The 19,926-nt window shown below is 41.6% G+C and overlaps 2 protein-coding genes across 16 annotated transcripts in view; one reads left to right on the top strand and one right to left on the bottom strand.

The window, feature by feature from the left end:
* LOC141253686 (uncharacterized) overlaps nt 1-15,258 on the top strand; it is an 18,741-nt gene extending 3,483 nt beyond the window's left edge. For 4 of the 15 annotated variants that reach the window (XM_073670964.1, XM_073670953.1, XM_073670956.1 and 1 more), the window contains exons 2-4: nt 3,548-3,779; nt 5,471-5,757; nt 13,432-15,258. In XM_073670964.1, coding sequence (XP_073527065.1) covers nt 13,440-15,065 — 1,626 coding nt within the window. In that variant the 5' untranslated portion in view covers nt 3,548-3,779; nt 5,471-5,757; nt 13,432-13,439 and the 3' untranslated portion in view covers nt 15,066-15,258. Of the gene's footprint in view, nt 1-124; nt 199-999; nt 1,206-3,547; nt 3,780-5,470; nt 5,758-12,084; nt 13,221-13,431 lie in introns of those variants that run through there. The other 11 variants (XM_073670950.1, XM_073670955.1, XM_073670958.1 and 8 more) reach the window with 5 other exon arrangements.
* Nucleotides 10,597-19,926, bottom strand: part of TUT7 (terminal uridylyl transferase 7) — a 67,216-nt gene continuing 57,886 nt past the window's right edge. Inside the window, exon 29 of the mRNA XM_073670948.1 lies at nt 10,597-11,429. Coding sequence (XP_073527049.1) covers nt 11,362-11,429 — 68 coding nt within the window. The 3' untranslated portion in view covers nt 10,597-11,361. The remainder of the gene's footprint in view (nt 11,430-19,926) is intronic.

A 19,926-nucleotide genomic window follows, 5' to 3' on the forward strand; every position in this document is an offset into this window, starting at 1 on the left:
GACCCAAAAAGAACAATTTTACTTTCATCACTCCACAAAATGTTTCTCCATTTCTTTTTAGGCCAGTTGATGTGTTCTTTGGCAAATTGTATCCGCTTCAGTACATGTCTTTTTTTTTTAACAGTGGGGCTTTGCGGGGACTTCATTCTAAGATATTAGCTTCACAATGGCGTCTTCTAACTGTCACAGTACTCACAGGTAACTTGAGACTGTCTTTGATCATCCTGGACCTGACATTGGCTGAGCCTTTGCCATTCTGGCTATTCTTTGATCCATTCGAATGGTAGTCTTCCGTTTTCTTCCACGTCTCTCTGGTTTTGCTTTCCATTTTAAAGCATTAGAGATCATTTATCATTGTCTGCACTTCTTTATAAGTTTTACCCTCTCCAATCAACTTTTTAATCAAAGTATGCTGTTCTTCTGAACAATGTCTCTAACGACCCATATTTCTCAGGCTTTCAAGGAGAAATGCATGTACAACACGTGCTGGCTTCACCCTTATAAAGGGCCACCTAATTCACACCTGTTTCTTCACAGAATAATTGACCTCAGTAATTGAACTCCACACTGCTATTATTTTGAACACACCCCATTACAATTAATTATTCAAATACACAGACTCAAAAACAGGTAGATCATGAATGCTGAGTCTGTTGGTTTTCTTAGAATCTACTGCACCAACTGGTAAATTGTTTGACATGTGGTAATATAATGTATACCAAAAACAGGGATTAATCTGTGTAGTCATATTGGACTGCTATTATTTTGAACACTACTGTATGTGGGGCCCATTATTCTGTATGGAGGACTATGAGGGGTTCATTATTATTTTGTATGGAGGACTATGTGGAGCCATTATTTTATAAAGAATGATAAGGAAAAACTTCCTCAATTGTAGACATTTTTTTTAATAAATAGCAAGGTTGGCATGCGTCTTTGTCCAAGTTTTTAATTTTGGCCCTCTGTGTACAGTATTTGAGTTTGACATCCCTGCTATAGATCGTCAATCAGCCACAAGGGAGCTACAACTCATGAATACTGAGGACTCCGCAGGGCATCCACCAACTGGAGGGGATAAAAAGTAACACAGCCAATGTATTATCACAGAGACGCCTATGGAAATGTCTACTCATGCCGCAAAAGAGACAAGCCTTCATACAGCTCCATGACTGGAAGAGTAAAGCAGTTCTGGCTTTCAGAATATGGTGACAGATTGTTTTTATTGTGTCAAAACTGCAGAAATGTGGTGTTGCCATAAATGCATTGGCCCAAAGAATAAAGAACAAGTGGCTTATGCAGCACAGTGAACCCTGGAATAAGCAGGAAAGCAAAAAACTTGTTCAACATACAGTACAGACCAAAAGTTTGGACACACCTTCTCATTTAAAGATTTTTCTGTATTTTCATGGCTTTGAAAATTGTACATTCACACTGAAGGCATCAAAACTATGAATTAACACATGTGGAATTATATACTTAACAAAAAAATGTGAAACAACTGAAAATATGTCTTATATTCTAGGTTCTTCAAAGTAGCCACCATTTGCTTTGATGCCTGTTTTGCACACTCTGGGCATTCTCTTGATGAGCTTAAAGAGGTAGTCACCGGAAATGGTTTTCACTTCACAGGTGTGCCCTGTCAGTTTTAATAAGTGGGATTTCTTGCCTTATAAATGGGGTTGGGACCATCAGTTGTGTTGTGCAGAAGTCAGGTGGATACACAGCTGATAGTCCTACTGAATAGACTGTTAGAATTTGTATTATAGCAAGAAAAAAGCAGCTAAGTAAAGAAAAATGAGTGGCCATCATTACTTTAAAAAATGAAGGTCAGTCAGTCCGAAAAATTGGGCAAACTTAGAAAGTGGCCCCAAGTGCAGTTGCAAAAACCATCAAGCGCTACAAAGAAACTGGCTCACATGAGGACCGCCCCACGAAAGGAAGACCAAGAGTCACCTCTGCTTCTGAGGATAAGTTTATCCGAGTCACCAGCCTCAGAAATCGCAGGTTAACAGCAGCTCAGATTAGAGACCAGGTCAATGCCACACAGAGTTCTAGCAGCAGACACATCTCTACAACAACTGTTAAGAGGAGACTTTGTGCAGCAGGCCTTCATGGTAAAATAGCTGCTAGGAAACCACTGCTAAGGACAGGCAACAAGCAGAAGAGACTTGTTTGGGCTAAAGAACACAAGGAATGGACATTAGACCAGTGGAAATCTGTGCTTTGGTCTGATGAGTCCAAATTTGAGATCTTTGGTTCCAACCACCGTGTCTTTGTGCGACGCAGAAAAGGTGAACGGATGGACTCTACATGCCTGGTTCCCACCGTGAAGCATGGAGGAGGAGGTGTGATGGTGCTTTGCTGGTGACACTGTTGGGGATTCGTTCAAAATTGAAGGCATACTGAACCAGCATGGCTACCACAGCATCTTGCAGCGGCATGCTATTCCATCCGGTTTGCGTTTATTTGGACCATCATTTATTTTTCAACAGGACAATGACCTCAAACACACCTCCAGGCTGTGTAACGGCTATTTGACCAACAGGGAGAGTGATGGGGTGCTACGCCAGATTACCTGGCCTCCACAGTCACCAGACCTGAACCCAATCGAGATGGTTTGGGGTGAGCTGGACCGCAGAGTGAAGGCAAAAGGGCCAACAAGTGCTAAGCATCTCTGAGAACTCCTTCAAGATTGTTGGAAGACCATTTCCGGTGACTACCTCTTGAAGCTCATCAAGAGAATGCCAAGAGTGTGCAAAGCAGTCATCAAAGCAAAAGGTGGCTACTTTGAAGAACCTAGAATATAAGACATATTTTCAGTTGTTTCACACTTTTTTGTTAAGTATATAATTTCACATGTGTTAATTCATAGTTTTGATGCCTTCAGTGTGAATGTACAATTTTCATAGTCATGAAAATACAGAAAAATCTTTAACTGAGAAGGTGTGTCCAAACTTTTGGTCTGTACTGTATATGTAACCCAAAATAGTGTCATGAAGGCTGGGGCTACACAGCGACTTTGGCCGCAACACAAGTTGCGTGGCAATAGCTGCTACATCTCAGTGCAATGCATGTGAATGGGTCACATTGCGTGACCTAAATGCCTGACTCGGTTGGATTTTCTGCTTGTTTTTTTGCCATCATATTACCCCCTAGGGTGTCACAATGTGCCCCCATTCACTTGCATAACACTGCGATATAACAGCTACATGTAGCAAATTTTTGTCTGCTCAAATGGTTGCAGCCAAGTCACCATATTGCCTCAACCTCAGGACAGGTGCAGACGACCGTATACAGTGGTGACCAAAAGTTTTGGATTGTTTTTTAAAGTGTGATTACTTCTGTCTGGTTGTAGTGATGCCATTTTCCTGGTGATTTTAGTAAACCGAAAGCAAATGGTTGTCAGCTATAAGACACAATTGTGTCTGACATCGTTTTATCCCTTTATGTATTAGTTTTCAACATTTGCTGGGCCAAATGTTTTGCATATTTTGTCATGGGTAGTTGAATTTTGCCTAATTTTTTTTTTTCATGTGTCTGTTTTTAGGTTAAAACATGGCAAAGACAAAGCAAAATTTATCACCAGATGTCAGGAAGCTTATTATGAGAGTGAAGTCAGGCAAAAGTCAAAAAGAGGTAGCTATGGAATTCAACTGTTCTCAGAGTCAAGTGTCACGGATATTAAAGAAAGAAAAAGAAGGTTCTGGAACAGCTGACAAACCTAGAAGTGGACGACCATGGAAAACTTCCTAAAGAGTTGATCACATTATTAAGAAAAAGTTAGTAACTAATGTCCATTAATGTGCTGCTACAGATTTCACACGAAATGAATGAAGACTATGAGGTCAAAGTGAGTCACCAAACTGTGGTGTTATGGCTAAGAGCATTAGGGTTGAATGCACGAGTTCCAGTCAAGAAGCCTTTCATCTCTGCAAAGAACTGGAAGGTCCGACTTGAGTTTGCCCAAGAACACAGCCAATGGAAAGAAACAGACTGGTCTAAGGTGTTGTGGTTGGACGAATCCAAGTTCAATCTGTTTGGTAGTGAGGGCAAGCACTATATATACTGCCCAATTGAAAAACTTAATGATGTAAGGTACCAAACACCTACAGTGAAACATGGTGGTGGCAATGTCATGGTTTGGGGCTGCTTTTCTGCATCTGCCATTGGTCCTCTGCATAGAATTGATGGAAATATGAATGCTACCATGTACAAGGATATACTGGAGAATGTAATGCTGCCACATGGTAAAACCAATGTGGGCAGGGGATGGAAATAACAGTGATCCTAAGCACACATCCAATTTAGTCAAAAATTGGTTAGCAAAGAAAAATGTTCACCTGTTGTAATGGCCAAGCCAATCACCTGATTTACACCCTATAGAGCAGGGTTCCCCAACTCCAGTCCTCAAGGCCCACCAACAGGTCATGTTTTCAGGATTTCCTTAGTATTGCACAGGTGATGCAATTATCACCTGTGTAATACTAAGGAAATCCTGAAAACATGACCTGTTGGTGGGCCTTGAGGACTGGAGTTGGGGAACCCTGCTATAGAGCACCTTTGAGATGAGTTAGGGCGACGAGTTGGGGCCCGTACCCATAGCAATAAAGATGAATTGTTTGCAGATTTGCAAATGGAATGGAGCAAGATCCCTCAAGATGTCTTGAATCCCCTAGTGGCTTCAATGCCCCGTCGGTGTGATGCAGTAATTAAAGCAAGAGGTTATGCTACAAAATACTAAGCTATGGCATTATAAACAATGAATTACTCTCTATGTTGTGATCAATGAATAGTATATGCAAAACTTTTGGCAGTCAATTTTCTTTAATTAAATGACCATACCTATATTCAAAAGCATTTTGGTTAAAATTAAGGTCTTGCATGATGACAACTTCATGCACTTTCAATTCATAACCAGGGAAATGGCACTACAACAACCACACAGAAGTAATCACACTTTTAAAAACAAAAATGCTTAACTTTTGGACGCCACTGTATGCTCTCATTTGAGAGAATCGGGACGATACAAATCACACTCTGATCAGAATTTGATCATAGTGTGCGCCGATTCTCTTGGATGAGGTGATGGAGAAAAATAATGTCTTCATCTTCTCCATTGTGTCAGTGAGCAGAAATCGGGCTGCACTCAGATGTCAATCTAGTGCAGTCGGCTGATTTCCAGGCACCCATAAACTTGCATGGTCGAAGTGCAATACGAATATCGGATCAAACTCAGGCTTGCAGCGATTTTTTACTCGGACAGTCTCCAGCCACGGAAAAAAATCTGACATGTGCAGGGCCCCATAGATTAACATTGGTCCGAGTGTGATTTGATGTTTTGTTGGATTGCCCTTGGACTGAAAATACGCTCGTCTCCACATTCTCTAAAGATAACTTGTCCCATAAAATATAATCCCCGATATGGTTACAGTGACTGGAAAATTAAAGGGCTTGTCTTATGTGTTTTTAGGAGCGCTTCGGGCCATGCAGCCAGCCACAACCGCAAGCAATGCCCACTGACGTCTACGTGTGTGGAATGATTCCCGTTGGGAGAACCCTTTAAGTACATGTGAAAAAAATCTACAGGGTTTGAACTATTCATGCTTCGCATATAAGTATTTTCAGAAGTCCTTGTACTTGATATCAGCTATGATGATCCATAAATTGATGTGGCCAGAATAGAGGACAAGCACAGCAATGAAGGAGGTCTCCAGAAGACGAGAAATAGGAGGACGGCATCATGTGACCTCTGCTGAGGTGAAGAAAAAAAAAGTTTAAGTGTCCTTATCTGTAGAGCTGGGTTAAGACATATTTGCGACAGTGTGGCCAGCATAAGCCAACTAGGTCAAGTCCTCGAGAGCACATCTTCTATAGGGCTCATGCAGATGAGCGTATAGATTGGACAAGTGCTATCTGCTTTTTGATCAGATAGCACACTGACCAATGTTATGCACTAGGGCTGCTCAGATGAACAATTTTTCTCTGTCTGTCCATGAGAAGAGAAAAAAACAAAAATTAACCTCAAAAACCGATCCCACACGGAACATCCGAGTGACATCTGGTTTTTATGGCTATATTTCCATTATAAGCTTAGGAAACTATTTAATATTGACATTTTTAATGCAAGTATGAAAACTGATTGCACACGTCTGAAAATTAGAAAAAAAAAAAGTTACCGTTTTCTGGATTACGCTCATCAGCAGGGGCCATAAAGGCTCAAACAGTACTTCACACAGGTTAACTTGTTTGCAGACTGCAACCAGACCTCCACTTCAGGGCTCATTCAGATGCCGGCGTTGCACGTACGTGTTGTGTCCATATTTTTTTACCCACTGATGCAAAATAGATTATAATGGGTACATGTTAGTCACACGTCAGTGTTTTTTTTTTTATGCACCGTGCAAAACTCCGAGACATGTCCATTTTTTTTTTTCCCAGCAGCACGGGTGAAGAGAGCCAATACAAGTCTGTGGGTTTGTGACAAACACGTACAACACACATATGGCATCTGTGTATATTGCCTGTCTGTATTTAACATTGCAAAGTATAAGAGAAGCTTTGTAATATCTTTATCCATCCGTGAAAAATACTGATGGTAAAAATGGACACATGGACTGTACACTGCTGACACCGGTACCTTTTTCCCCTCGTACGGGTTTAAACATGGACATGTGAATGAGGCCTTACAGTGTGAAAGTATAACTTGTATTTAGAGTCCTCACTACTGATTTTCTAAACTTCTGTCCCCATACACTGAAGGGTTAAATGTGGCCAGTTTTTTGCTCTTTTCAGTCCAACTGTTGTCAAGTAGCTTTTGTTTTTAAATCCATCTTAGAGATCTGGTCCTTTTTATTTAGTGCTACTTCTTATGGTCTTTACCATAATCATATTGACTGTCAATGTGCCAAGGGATCTGGAGTCTCATCACATATGTACTCTGGGGTTATGATCGTCCACACCAATGGAAGTATGTCATTAGATACTGATAATGGTCCTCCAATGGATCACATATGATAACGTTTGTTTTTTCTGGCACTTTACATATTTACTTACGGTCATGGTATACCTTTGCTACTCTTGATATATTACTAATCTATCCATTATCAATTTAAATCTATTATTGCTTTAGGTTTGTTTTTATAGCAGATTTTAACTTTGCAAGACTGCTTTTTAAAAGAGTATTTTCTTTATTGATGCATTTGTTAATTTGCATGGTACAGTTTGGATACCAAACAAAGCCCTTTGCAGATTAAACAGAGGCTGTCCAGTGCAAACAAGTCATCTACCCACAGGATCGATAATTTACTAATTAAGTGTGGATCCCAGCAGTCAGACTCACCCAATTGACATAAAGGCAAGTTTTCATTCCAATTACAGCATGGAATGGCAGGTCAGAGGTCTGACCGCTCTTTCATTAATTCTTTTAAGGAGCTGCCGGGAAAAACCAAGCATGGCTCTCAGCAACCCCATAGGAAATGGATAGAGCGGCGGTCGAGCATGTGCACTGCCACTACACTCTAATTGAGATAAAGTGTACCATTCCACCAATCTGTGTGTCTCAGCAATCTAGGGCTGTGGAATCAGTGCCTGTATAAAATGGAGAGACTCCTAAAATACATAGTAAATTAGGTACAGTAGTTCAGTGCAGTATGTGCTGTAAATCTTTTCATAAGAATTTGGGAAAGTTATTTGGGAAAGTCCTATGTCTGTTCTGTTCTTAATTTAAGGATCTCGGCTTTTAGTTGAGATGAATCTGTGCTGCACTTTATGTACATGCTCAGTAGTGAGGCAGTGAGATGAATCTGTGCTGCACTTTATGTGCATGCTCAGTAGTGAGGCAGTGAGATGAATCTGTGCTGCACTTTATGTACACGCTCAGTAGTGAGATGAATCTGTGCTGCACTTTATGTACACGCTCAGTAGTGAGATGAATCTGTGCTGCACTTTATGTACACGCTCAGTAGTGAGATGAATCTGTGCTGCACTTTATGTACACGCTCAGTAGTGAGATGAATCTGCTGCACTTTATGTACATGCTCAGTAGTGAGATGAATCTGTGCTGCACTTTATGTACACGCTCAGTAGTGAGATGAATCTGTGCTGCACTTTATGTACATGCTCAGTAGTGAGATGAATCTGTGCTGCACTTTATGTACATGCTCAGTAGTGAGATGAATCTGCTGCACTTTATGTACATGCTCAGTAGTGAGATGAATCTGTGCTGCACTTTATGTACATGCTCAGTAGTGAGATGAATCTGTGCTGCACTTTATGTACACGCTCAGTAGAGAGATGAATCTGTGCTGCACTTTATGTACACGCTCAGTAGTGACACAGTGAGATGAATCTGTGCTGCACTTTATGTACATGCTCAGTAGTGAGATGAATCTGTGCTGCACTTTATGTACATGCTCAGTAGTGAGGCAGTGAGATGAATCTGTGCTGCACTTTATGTACATGCTCAGTAGTGACACAGTGAGATGAATCTGTGCTGCACTTTATGTACATGCTCAGTAGTGAGATGAATCTGTGCTGCACTTTATGTACATGCTCAGTAGTGAGATGAATCTGTGCTGCACTTTATGTACATGCTCAGTAGTGACACAGTGAGATGAATCTGTGCTGCACTTTATGTACATGCTCAGTAGTGATATGAATCTGTGCTGCACTTTATGTACACGCTCAGTAGTGAGATGAATCTGTGTTGCACTTTATGTACATGCTCAGTAGTGAGATGAATCTGTGCTGCACTTTATGTACATGCTCAGTAGTGAGATGAATCTGTGCTGCACTTTATGTACATGCTCAGTAGTGACACAGTGAGATGAATCTGTGCTGCACTTTATGTACATGCTCAGTAGTGAGGCAGTGAGATGAATCTGTGCTGCACTTTATGTACATGCTCAGTAGTGAGATGAATCTGTGCTGCACTTTATGTACACGCTCAGTAGTGAGATGAATCTGTGCTGCACTTTATGTACACGCTCAGTAGTGAGATGAATCTGTGCTGCACTTTATGTACACGCTCAGTAGTGATGCCGGGCTGTGGAGTCGTTAGTCAGGAAAATTGAGGAGTCGGAGGTTTGGCTTACCCGACTCCACAGCTTTAAATTTTTAATATTGTGTGAATATCATATGTAAGGCCGGCATCACACTACTGTATAACACGGCCGAGTGCTCTGCGATAAAATATTGTATAGCACTAAGGCCAGAATTATACTATGGAGCAGCTCAGATCAGCGATTACTTTCTCATACCGATTCGGCATGAGAGAATAGCAGCATGCGGTCATTTGCAGTGAGACTCGATTCACTCATACCCATATAAGTCTATGGGTGCGAGTGAAACATCGGACTGCACTGAGCTGATATGCGAGTGCAGTCCGATATACGCAATGTCAGGCCAAGGAGATGGAGAAATTACTTTCTCCGTCTCCTCCGCAGCAGTGCTGCAATCCTCTCATGCAAGAGAATCGCAGTACAGTAGCAGGACACTAGGCTCCCACTCGCAGCAGAGCAGGAGCCGAGGGTCATTAGCATCTCACATCTGACGCTCTCACAGCCCATGCCATACGCTGGTGTGACGCCGGCCTTAAGCTGTATTTAATAAAAAAAAGCTACATGTTTTATTGTGCATTGTCAAGTTGTAGCCCTTTTTTTTTTGGGTAGGTGTGTTTTTTTTTTACTAATAAGACTCCTGTTTGCCTGACAACGCCTGTGCCTGAATTCACATAACAGAGTCTGTCAGTCAAGTCAAACAGGAGGGGCTCTGCTGGGCAGGAAGTAGAACTGGAGTGACGTAGGCTTCAGATCTACCATAATCCGTCAGCAGCATTTGCACATCAAATCAAACACAGATTTCTCAGCAAAGGAAGAAAAAAAGACTGTTGCTTTAAAGGTATTGATGGGTGAGAAAATAGAAGTGCACGGGGTGACACTGCAGGGATAAAATCTTTTATTCACATAATATTAAAAGCATGGGTGCGGGTCAATCGGACTACTGCCGTTTTGCAACACTTGGACCCGTAGAAGCAAGCTTGCCACGCGAAACGGCCATAGTCCGATTGGTGACCCGCTCCCCCGCACCCATGCTTTTAATAATAAATGAATAAAAGAAGATTTTATCCCTACAGTGTGCCTCCCTGTGCACTTCTATTTTCTCGCTATGCTATGAACTTTACCTGTGGATGTGTTGCACCTGCTAATGAGGGAAACTGTCCCAGCTGTTTCATCTCCGCAGCTCCAGTTGGAAGGTATGAGCAGCGCGAGTAGTGCCTGTTACTGAACGGCTCTTTGAAAGCTATATGTACATATAAATAGTTTGAGGGGTGAAATCCTACTGACAGATTTCCTTTAAGAGGGATTTGCTATAAGCATCTGCCACTTCTGAAACCCACCTTTGGAGACAACAGGCGTTTCCTGCAGCACCCACACAGAAGAAAGGTGGATGCACACATGTGGCCACACACATCTACAGCAATCACAGAACACTGTAGCAAGCAATTCTTCATGGATGTCAATTGCTCAGATAGATCACAAGATCCAAAATATATAAATACAAAAAGAGGCTTTGAACTTTCCTTCTTTTTATTATCACCATAAACCTCTTTTTCCTCAATTTTTTTTGGACATTAGCAGCAAAATTCTGGAACAACCCGCTTTCAGAGTCAAAGGTCATGCAATACATCAAGAGCCATTACTCAGGATGATGTTCAAAAGCATACATGAAAGAGGACCAATAAAAAGGAAAGAAATAGTAATAGATGTCGCATTGCATCCAATGAGGTATTTACATAAAAAGACTCAAAATCGAGCTGGATACAATTATCATAAAATCATGTTACAGCAGCGGTTCACAAATGGTTTAAACTATTTTTTACAAGGACTCCTGACACAATAAATATAATTTACCTCAAAAAATATTCATTTTTGTAAAAAGAAAACAAGGAATCTTCGTTACATGGGCAACCAGAGATATTAATAGGTCTGCTGCAATTAAAATGGTGAGGGGTGTAGGGGCCATTAAATTCAAAATTATAATTTAATATTGTCCAGCTTGGTATACACAAAATGTATATCTCTGTGGATCTTTTAGTTAAAATGTTCAAATAAAATAAATTAAGAAGTAGGTGCCCATGGTAAGCGTTTTACATTAAAACAACATTTCTAAATTTTAAATTCCCATCTTGAATAATAAAAAAAAAAATTGGATTATTTTCAATGTCCAATATTTCACTGCTGCTGGTCTTTTACAAAGAAGCTTTGCTCAACGTAAACTTTGTTCCAAAAAACAAATAAAAGTAAAGTAGAGGCATGTTCCTGGACGGCCAAGGGCTCCATCTCTGGCAGTGTGCTTCCACCCTTAAAATTCCTGGTGTGCCTTTTTATGAGAGGCTTTTCCCTGAGTCATGTATTTAGTGGAAAGGCTTCCTAGGGAGAGAAGAAAAAAAAAAAAAAAAAAAAGTAAGAACTTGTGAATAATAGTCCATTGTATGGTTAGGTTGCATTGGTTTAAGCCCCAGTCTCACATAGCGAGATTGCTGCTGTGTCATGGCTTTGGTGACGCAACAGCGACCTCACCAGTGATGTCGCTATGTGTGACACTTTGCAACGATCAGGCCCCTGCTGTGAGGTCGCTGATCGCTGCAAAGTGTCCTGGACCATTTTTTGGTCGTTGCCCTCCCACTGGTCAGCACACATCGCTGTGTGTGACCAGCGGGAGCAGCGATCAGGCTGGTAACTATGGTAAACATCGGGTTACTAGGGGCACACGCGCACCTAGTAACCCGTTGTTTATCATAGTTACGAGCCTGCTAAAGTGAGCGGTAACCTCCCGCTCACTGTAGCAGAGTGGTAACCATGATAAACGGGTTACTAGGTGCGCGTGTGCCCCTAGTAACCCGATGTTTACCATGGTTACCAGTCTGCTTCTGCTTCAGCAGGCTAGTAACCAGGAGCAGGACATTGTGGAAAGATTCTTTCCACGATGTTGCTGCTCCCCTGATCGTTGGTGAGCCTGCCTGTTTGACAGCTCACCAGCGACCACATAGCGACGCAGCAACGATCCCTGACAGGTCGTATCGTTGTCGGGATCGTTGCAGCGTCGATAAGTGTGACGGGGCCTTTACAGTCCGAAGACTACAGCACAATTAAGGTTACCCCGTACATACCAAGCGGACAGAGGGGCTTATGGACACCTTTTCATTAATGAAGCTTCCCTCAGACTGCACAACACTTCTGTCCATACAGTGGCTGCTGTAAGTAGTTTGTGCCCAGACAGTCCATCAGCCTCCTCTAAAAAGTATAATGCCTCACATGGGAAAGCAGTTTTTCTATTGGAGGAGGCTGGTCACATGCTCCTACATCAGCAGCCATTTTATGGACAGAAGTCAGGGTGGATAAAAATCAATGTTTTTTTTAAAAAAAATCGGATTTTTTTGATTTAAAGCGGATTTTTTTCAATAAACTGCTTTTTGAGGAAAATATTTTACCATCCAAAGGTTCTTCCATCAGGAGATAAAGCCGAGTTGTTTAACTCAGTAGAATAAAGGCTGTATATGTGTAACATTCACAATGCCATGCTCTTCCAGAGGTTTCTGTAGGATTAGTGGGCAGTTTCTCTCCTATATTATCACAGACGCTCGCTTTACTTACGCAGTTCTCAAAACTGAATTTGACTCCGCAGAGGTCCCAGCCTCTTCTTCACGGCAAAAATGTTACAACATGAACAGAGTTGAGAAAAATACCTTAATCCTATTGTTCTACAAACCTATGAATACAGAATCAACCCCTTCAGTGCCAAGTCCAAGAAGTTAGACAATATGTTTCTGATTGTTTGGAGTGGAATAGATCTGCACAACACAAGAAGAATGTGAATCTAAGTGTGAGGAGGAGGAAGGGCAAGCAGACAAGAAAATGAAAGTGAAACTTTGAGCACAATACTGCAGCATAGCCACAGACAGACAAGTCTGGATCTGTTTGTGTGTACGATCTGAGGTTTATTACATTCTTTCCTTATAATGGTAGCAGGCCGTAAAAGAGACCCAGTTTGGGAATATTTTAATGAAGCTCCTTCGCCTATCGGTAAGGCAGGCATGCGTGCAAAATGCAAACGATGCAACAAAGAGATGCAAGGCCTGGTGGCGCGAATGAGGCAAAATCATGAGAAGTGCGGTGATGAAGATGACCAAAGAAACACTTCTGAACAGGCAGGATCTGTTGGTAAACATTTTTATTGAATCCTATTTCTAAAGACTGAACTGTCTTGTGTGAGAAAAATTATATTTCTTATTATTACTGCATGTTACTGTCATTTGGTACAGTTATGAAGAAAAACAAATATTCCTTTTGGGGCAGGGGCAGTGATGTGTTGTGTACAATAAGCAGAAATTGTATAAACAATAAAATAACAGCATTGACTTTTTTTGTTTAGGGGAATTCATGGATTCTGGAAACTATCCACCTCCAAGATCACCATCATCCTGTTCTACAGTTTCAGAGTTATCCATCCAGGATAGTGCTTCATTAGCAGCAGCATCATCAGACACCCACAGCCACATATCACCATCACCCAAAAGGAAGAAAAAACCTTTACCTCCTGGAACCACCATAGATAGGTTTGTGATAAGAACTAGCAGATTAGAAAAAGAGTTGATTGATGAAAAAATTGCCCAGTTTATTTATGCAACGAACTCTTCTTTCCGTCTGACTGAGAACCCACATTTCATTAATATGGTTCAGTCACTGAGACCAGTATACAGTCCACCCAGCAGAGCTGATGTTGCAGGGAAACTGCTGGATCAAGTGTATGACAGAGAAATGGAGCAATGTGCAACAGCTCTGGAGGGTAAAATTGTTAACCTAAGTATTGATGGGTGGAGTAATGTCCACAATGATCCTATTGTATGTGCTTGTGTAACAGAAGAAGGTAAAGTCTTCCTTGCACAAACAACTGATACGTCAGGAAATGCACACACAGCAGAATACTTACAAGAAGTGGCAGTAAAAGCTATAACAACATGTGAACAAAAATTCAAATGTCTAGTACGCAGTTTGGTCACTGACAATGCTGCAAACGTATCCAAGATGAGAAGAAATTTAGAAGAGCAGGGAGGGAATACAAAGCTGCTAATAACATATGGTTGCAGTGCTCATTTGCTGCACCTCTTAGCCAAAGACTTAAGTGTTCCAAAAATAAAGGCTAATGTTGTTGAAATTGCTAAATACTTCCGTAATAATCATTTTGCTGCAGCAGCTCTGAAAAGGATGGGTGGAACCAAGCTAACGCTCCCACAAGATGTTAGATGGAACTCTGTGGTGGACTGTTTTGAGCAGTATATCAAAAACTGGCCTATTCTGATGACACTTTGTGAAGAAAATCGAGATAAAATAGATGGCACTGTCACGGCCAAAATCCTCAACATTGGGCTTAAGAGAAATGTTGAACATATGCTGAGCTTCCTGAAACCCATCTCTCAAGCTTTAAACAAAATACAGAAAAATAGCCGTTTTATTGCGGATGCTGTTGAAATTTGGAAGGAACTGAGTGAACACTTAAAAACAGAACTACACATGGACAGAATTAAATTACAAGCAGTAAACAAACGAATGGGACAAGCACTGACTCCAGCTCATTTTTTGGCAAATATTGTCAATATCCAATATCAGGGTCAAAACCTAAGTGCTGAGGAAGAGGAGTTAGCTATGACATGGGTATCCAGCAATCATCCATCTTTAATGCCAACTATAATAAACTTCAGAGCTAAGGGGGAACCATTCAAGAAATATATGTTTGCTGAAGATATTTTAAGGAAGGTCACACCAGTAAACTGGTGGAAGTCACTTAAGCGCTTGGATTTAGAGACTGTTCAAGTAATGATTTCACTTTTAACAGCAGTAGCTTCTTCTGCAGGCGTTGAAAGAATATTCTCTTCCTTTGGACTTATTCATTCTAAATTGAGAAATCGGTTGGGACCCAATAAAGCAGAAAAGCTTGTTTTTCTTTTCCAGATTATGAATAGGAACAAAGAAGAAGATGATGATGATGATGAAGAGGACGACGAGTGAGCTACAGAGGACAGCAGGGACAGTAGTATTTAAGTTTTTCATGTGTCGGCTGGGCTGACAGTCTAAGTTTCTTAAAATATATATATATTTTGTTTAGCCAAATTAGTTAAAAAACATGGATGTTTGTTTAAGCAAATAACTTATGCTGTAATGTTGTTATTGTTTCAGTTGAATAAATCTATTTAAATTGTTATTAAGGTCAGGATTATTTTTCTCCTTCCTAAGTACAACAGAACAGTGGTGTCCAAATATGAATGATTAACCCATTAAACTGGGGAGAAAAAAGTAATATAAAAAGTGATTCTAAAAATCTTCATCTACTTGCATGTTAAAGTAGCAAGAACTAGTTTAGGTAGAAACTTTGATTTAAATCACTGATTTAAATCAAGCCTTACTGACTAGTGATTTAAATCGTGATTTAAATCTGTTCGATTTAAATCAAATCCACCCTGACAGAAGTGCTGTGCAGTCTGAGGAAAGCTGCACTAACACCATGAGAAAGTGGCCACCTAACTATTGAAGAGTCACTGAATAGGTAATCAATATAAGATCAGTTGGGTCCAAAACCCAGAAGCCCCACAGATCAGCTAAAAGCTACTCTAGCAGCAGCATACAGACTGATTTTCATCCCCGCCTTACAAGAGCCAAAACTTTGTTTTCCGACATTGCCGAAGGTATTTATTTATTTTTAATAGCGCTTACTGTGTGGTAAGTGACATGTAGGATTACCACATTTGTATATTTTTTCTTTCAGGTTTTTAAAAACTTACATTTGTTTTGCCACATTTGAAAATGGTACAAGTTTAGAAATTATCCCCTACCCACAGAACAGGAGGTAACTTACAGATTGGGGGACCCCACTGATCAAACGAACTGGAGCTCTATAGAGCCCCATGTGAGTGAAGCAGTAGTTGATCATGCGCACTGCCGCTCCATTCATTCTTAATGGAAGCGCCGGAGATTGCAGAAAGCGGCACTCAGTTGGTCATTGACACTTGCATAAGCGTTAACCCCTTTACTCCCGAGGGTGGTTTGCACGTTAATGACCAGGCCAATTTTTACAATTCTGACCACTGTCACTTTGAGGTAATTACTCTGGAACGCTTCAACGTATTCCCCTGATTCTGAGATTGTTTTTTCGTGACATATTGTACTTCATGATAGTGGTAAAATTTCTTTGATATCACTTGCGTTTGTGAAAAAAAAAATCGGAAATTTGGCAAAAATTTAGCAATTTTCAAAATTTGAATTCTTCTGCCCTTAAATCAGAGAGATATGTCACACAAAATAGTTAATGAATAACATTTCCCACATGTCTACTTTACATCAGCACAATTTTGGAACCTTTTTTTTTTTAGGGACCACATCACGTTTGAAGTCACTTTGAGGGGTCTTTATGACAGAAAATACCCAAAAGTGACACCATTCTAAAAACTGCACCCCTCAAGATGCTCAAAACCACATTAAAGAACTTTATTAACCCTTCAGGTGCTTCACAGGAATTTTTGGAATGTGGAAGAAAAAAAATTAACATTTAACTTTTTTCACAAAAATGTTACTTTAGACCCAATTTTTTTTTTTTTTTTCCATTTGTCAGGGGTAACAGAAAAAAATGGACCCCAAAATTTCTTGTGCAATTTCCCCTGAGCACGCAGACATCCCATAAGTGGGAAAAAAAACACTGTTTGGGCGCACGGCAGAGCTCGGAAGGGAAGGAGCGCCATTTGACTTTTTGAATGTAAAATTTGCTTGAATAATTAGCGGACGCCATATTGCGTTTGGAGAGCCCCTGATGTGCCTAAATAGTGGAAACCCCCCACAAGTGACCCCATTTTGGAAACTAGACCCCTCAGGGAACTTATCTAGATGTGTGGTGAGCACCCTGAACCCCCAAGTGCTTTACAGAAGTTTATAACATGGAGCCGTGAAAAAAAAAAAAAAAAAAAAATCAAACTTTCCACAAAAATGATGTTTTAGCCCCATTTTTTTTTTATTTTTTACAAGGGTAAGAGGAGAAAATGGACCCCAAAAACTGTTGTGCAATTTCTCCTGAGTACGCCAATAACCCATATGTGGGGAAAAGCCTTAGTTACTTACCGGTAACGGGATTTTTCGGAGCCCATGACAGCACCATGTGAGAGGATCCGCCCATCAAGGACAGGAAACCTACAGGTTAAAAAGGGCGGCCCTCTCTTCCCGCCTCAGTTTAGTTAACAGAGCATGAGAGTACCGCCAAGGTTAGTTATAACAAAACAATCACATTAAGTACATTACTTTTCATCAATTTCCCGCAAGGGTGCACAAAAAGAAATCAACTCTACGGGAGTGCACAACACCAGTGAAGGGAGGGAATATACGGGTGCTGTCATGGGCTCCGAAAAATCCCGTTACCGGTAAGTAACTAAGGCTTTATTCGGTCTCCCATGACAGCACCACGTGAGAGAATTACAGAGACGAAGGAAATTAGGGAGGGACCACAGCTTGAAGCACCCTTCTCCCGAAAGTGAGATCTGCAGAGCCACCCAGATCCAATCTATAGTGCCTATAGAAAGTAGAGGGAGAAGACCAAGTGGCAGCCTTACAAATTTCCTCAATGGAAAGAACTGTCTTCTCCGCCCAGGAGGTTGATACCGCTCAGGTAGAATGCACCATCAATCCCTCCGGTATCTCTTTATCCCCTGAGGAGTATGCAAGGGAAATGGCCTCCTTGATCCATCTAGCGATTGTAGCCTTTGAGGCCTTACAACCCTTTCTAGCCCCCTGATCGCAAATAAATAGGGACTTATCCTTTCTAAATCCACGTGATACTTCCAAGTACTTTAGTACGCACCTCCTAACGTCTAAAGTGTGAAGCCTCTCCTCTTTTTGATTTTTGGGCGGGAAGCAAAAAGTTGGGAGAACTATCTCCTGGGTTCTATGGAATCGAGTGGCCACTTTAGGAAGAAAGGCCGGATCAGGTTTTAATATAATCCTATCGTCCAGAATTTGCGTAAATGACATATTGAAAGGGCCTGTAGGTCACTGACTCTCCTGGCTGAAGTTAGGGCTACTAACAGGACCGTCTTTAGGAAAATAATTTTGGGGGAGACCAAATCTAGTGGCTCAAAAGGAGGACTGGTCAAGGCATCTAATACAAAATTCAAATCCCAGGGAGACATCTTTACTTTGGTAATGGGTCTACACCTAAAGGAAACTTTTATAAAACGGGCTATCCAATAGTTATCTGCAATATTGGAAGAAAATAAAGCCCCCAACGCCGACACCTGTACTTTCAAGGTACTGGTAGAGAGACCCAATTCTAAGCCCCGCTGCAGAAATTCCAGAATTTTCCCAATAGGGGGCCCCTCCTTCACCTTAACTTCTGCAAAGGACAGAAACTTCCTCCAGGTCCTGGCATAAATACGGGTGGTAACAGGTTTTCTGCTAGCCAGGAGAGTATTCACTACATTTGCAGGGAATCCTTTGTTGGTCAATAACACCCTCTCAAATTCCACGCAGTCAAATGTAGACTCTGGGTTGGAGGATGGGAAAGTGGCCCCTGAGTGAGGAGGTCCGGAATCTCCGGAAGAACCCAGGGATCTGATATGGACATCTTCCGGAGACAAGGGAACCACGGTCTTTTGGGCCAAAAGGGGCATATGAGTATCACTCTGGCCCGGTCTGCCCTGATCTTTCTTATCACCGCTGGGAGCAGGGTCATGGGAGGGAAGGCATATGCCAGAGGAAATCTCCAGGGAACCATGAAGGAATCCACTGCCAGGGGTTCTTCTCTGGGGTCTAAGGAACAAAAATTTCCGCTTTCCGATTGGCTCTTGTTGCGAATAAGTCCACAGTCGGAAGGCCCCACATTTCTACGATTCTGGAGAATATTCGCGTATTTAGGGACCACTCTCCCTCTTTTACGGAAGTATGGCTGAGGAAATCCGCTGTGATGTTTTCCTTCCCTTTTAGATGAGTAGCCGAAAGAGAGGGACAATGATCTTCGGCTTTCAGCAGAAGTGTGTTCGCTACCCTCATCAAGTTTCTTGAGCGGGTTCCCCCTTGGTGGTTTATGTAAGCTACCGTGACTTGATTGTCCGAGAGTATACGGACATGCTGGCCCTGTAAATATATAAGGAACTTGTTGAACGCATGCTGCACCGCCAGAAGCTCCTTAACATTTGATGACAACTGTCGCTCACTGCTTGACCAGGTTCCCTGCACTAATCTCCCTTCAAAGTGAGCTCCCCAACCTGTAGCACTTGCATCAGTGGACAAGACTGCAGTTGGACTACATTCCCAGGGAACACCTTTAGCAAGATTGTCTTGTCGCAACCACCAACGAAGGGACCTTATGGCACGAGGACCTAGCGTAAACTCACGGTCTAGATGCCCCTCTAAAGCTGCGTTATTGTACAACACATCCCACTGAAAAGCTCTTGAATGTAATTGTGACCAACGAACCGCAGGAAAAGTGGAGGTGAAGGTTCCCAATAGTGACATGGCCTTACGGAGTGACATAGAAGGTTTACGTATACATTGTGCTACCAACCCCCGGATTCTATCAATTTTTTCTTCTGGAAGACAACATAGCTGTTTCCTGGAATCTAATATGACCCCCAGGTATTGTTGTACCTTGAGTGGAGATAGTCTAGATTTTTCTAAATTTAGAAACCACCCCAAGCTCTTTAAGACCGACATGGTCTCCCGCAGGTGGGTCTCGAACAACCAACGAGTTCCCCACTATCAGGAGATCATCCAGGTAAGGGATAATTAGAATGTTCCTTTTTCTCTTACATGTGCCATAACTTCCGCCATTACTTTAGTAAAAACTCGCGGGGCTATAGCTAAACCGAAGGGGAGTGCAGTGTATTGAAAGTGT

Source organism: Phyllobates terribilis, unplaced genomic scaffold, assembly GCF_046119375.1.
Source record: "Phyllobates terribilis strain yellow unplaced genomic scaffold, ASM4611937v1 Scaffold_1__5_contigs__length_1240528914, whole genome shotgun sequence".
NCBI classification, from domain to species: domain Eukaryota; kingdom Metazoa; phylum Chordata; class Amphibia; order Anura; family Dendrobatidae; genus Phyllobates; species Phyllobates terribilis.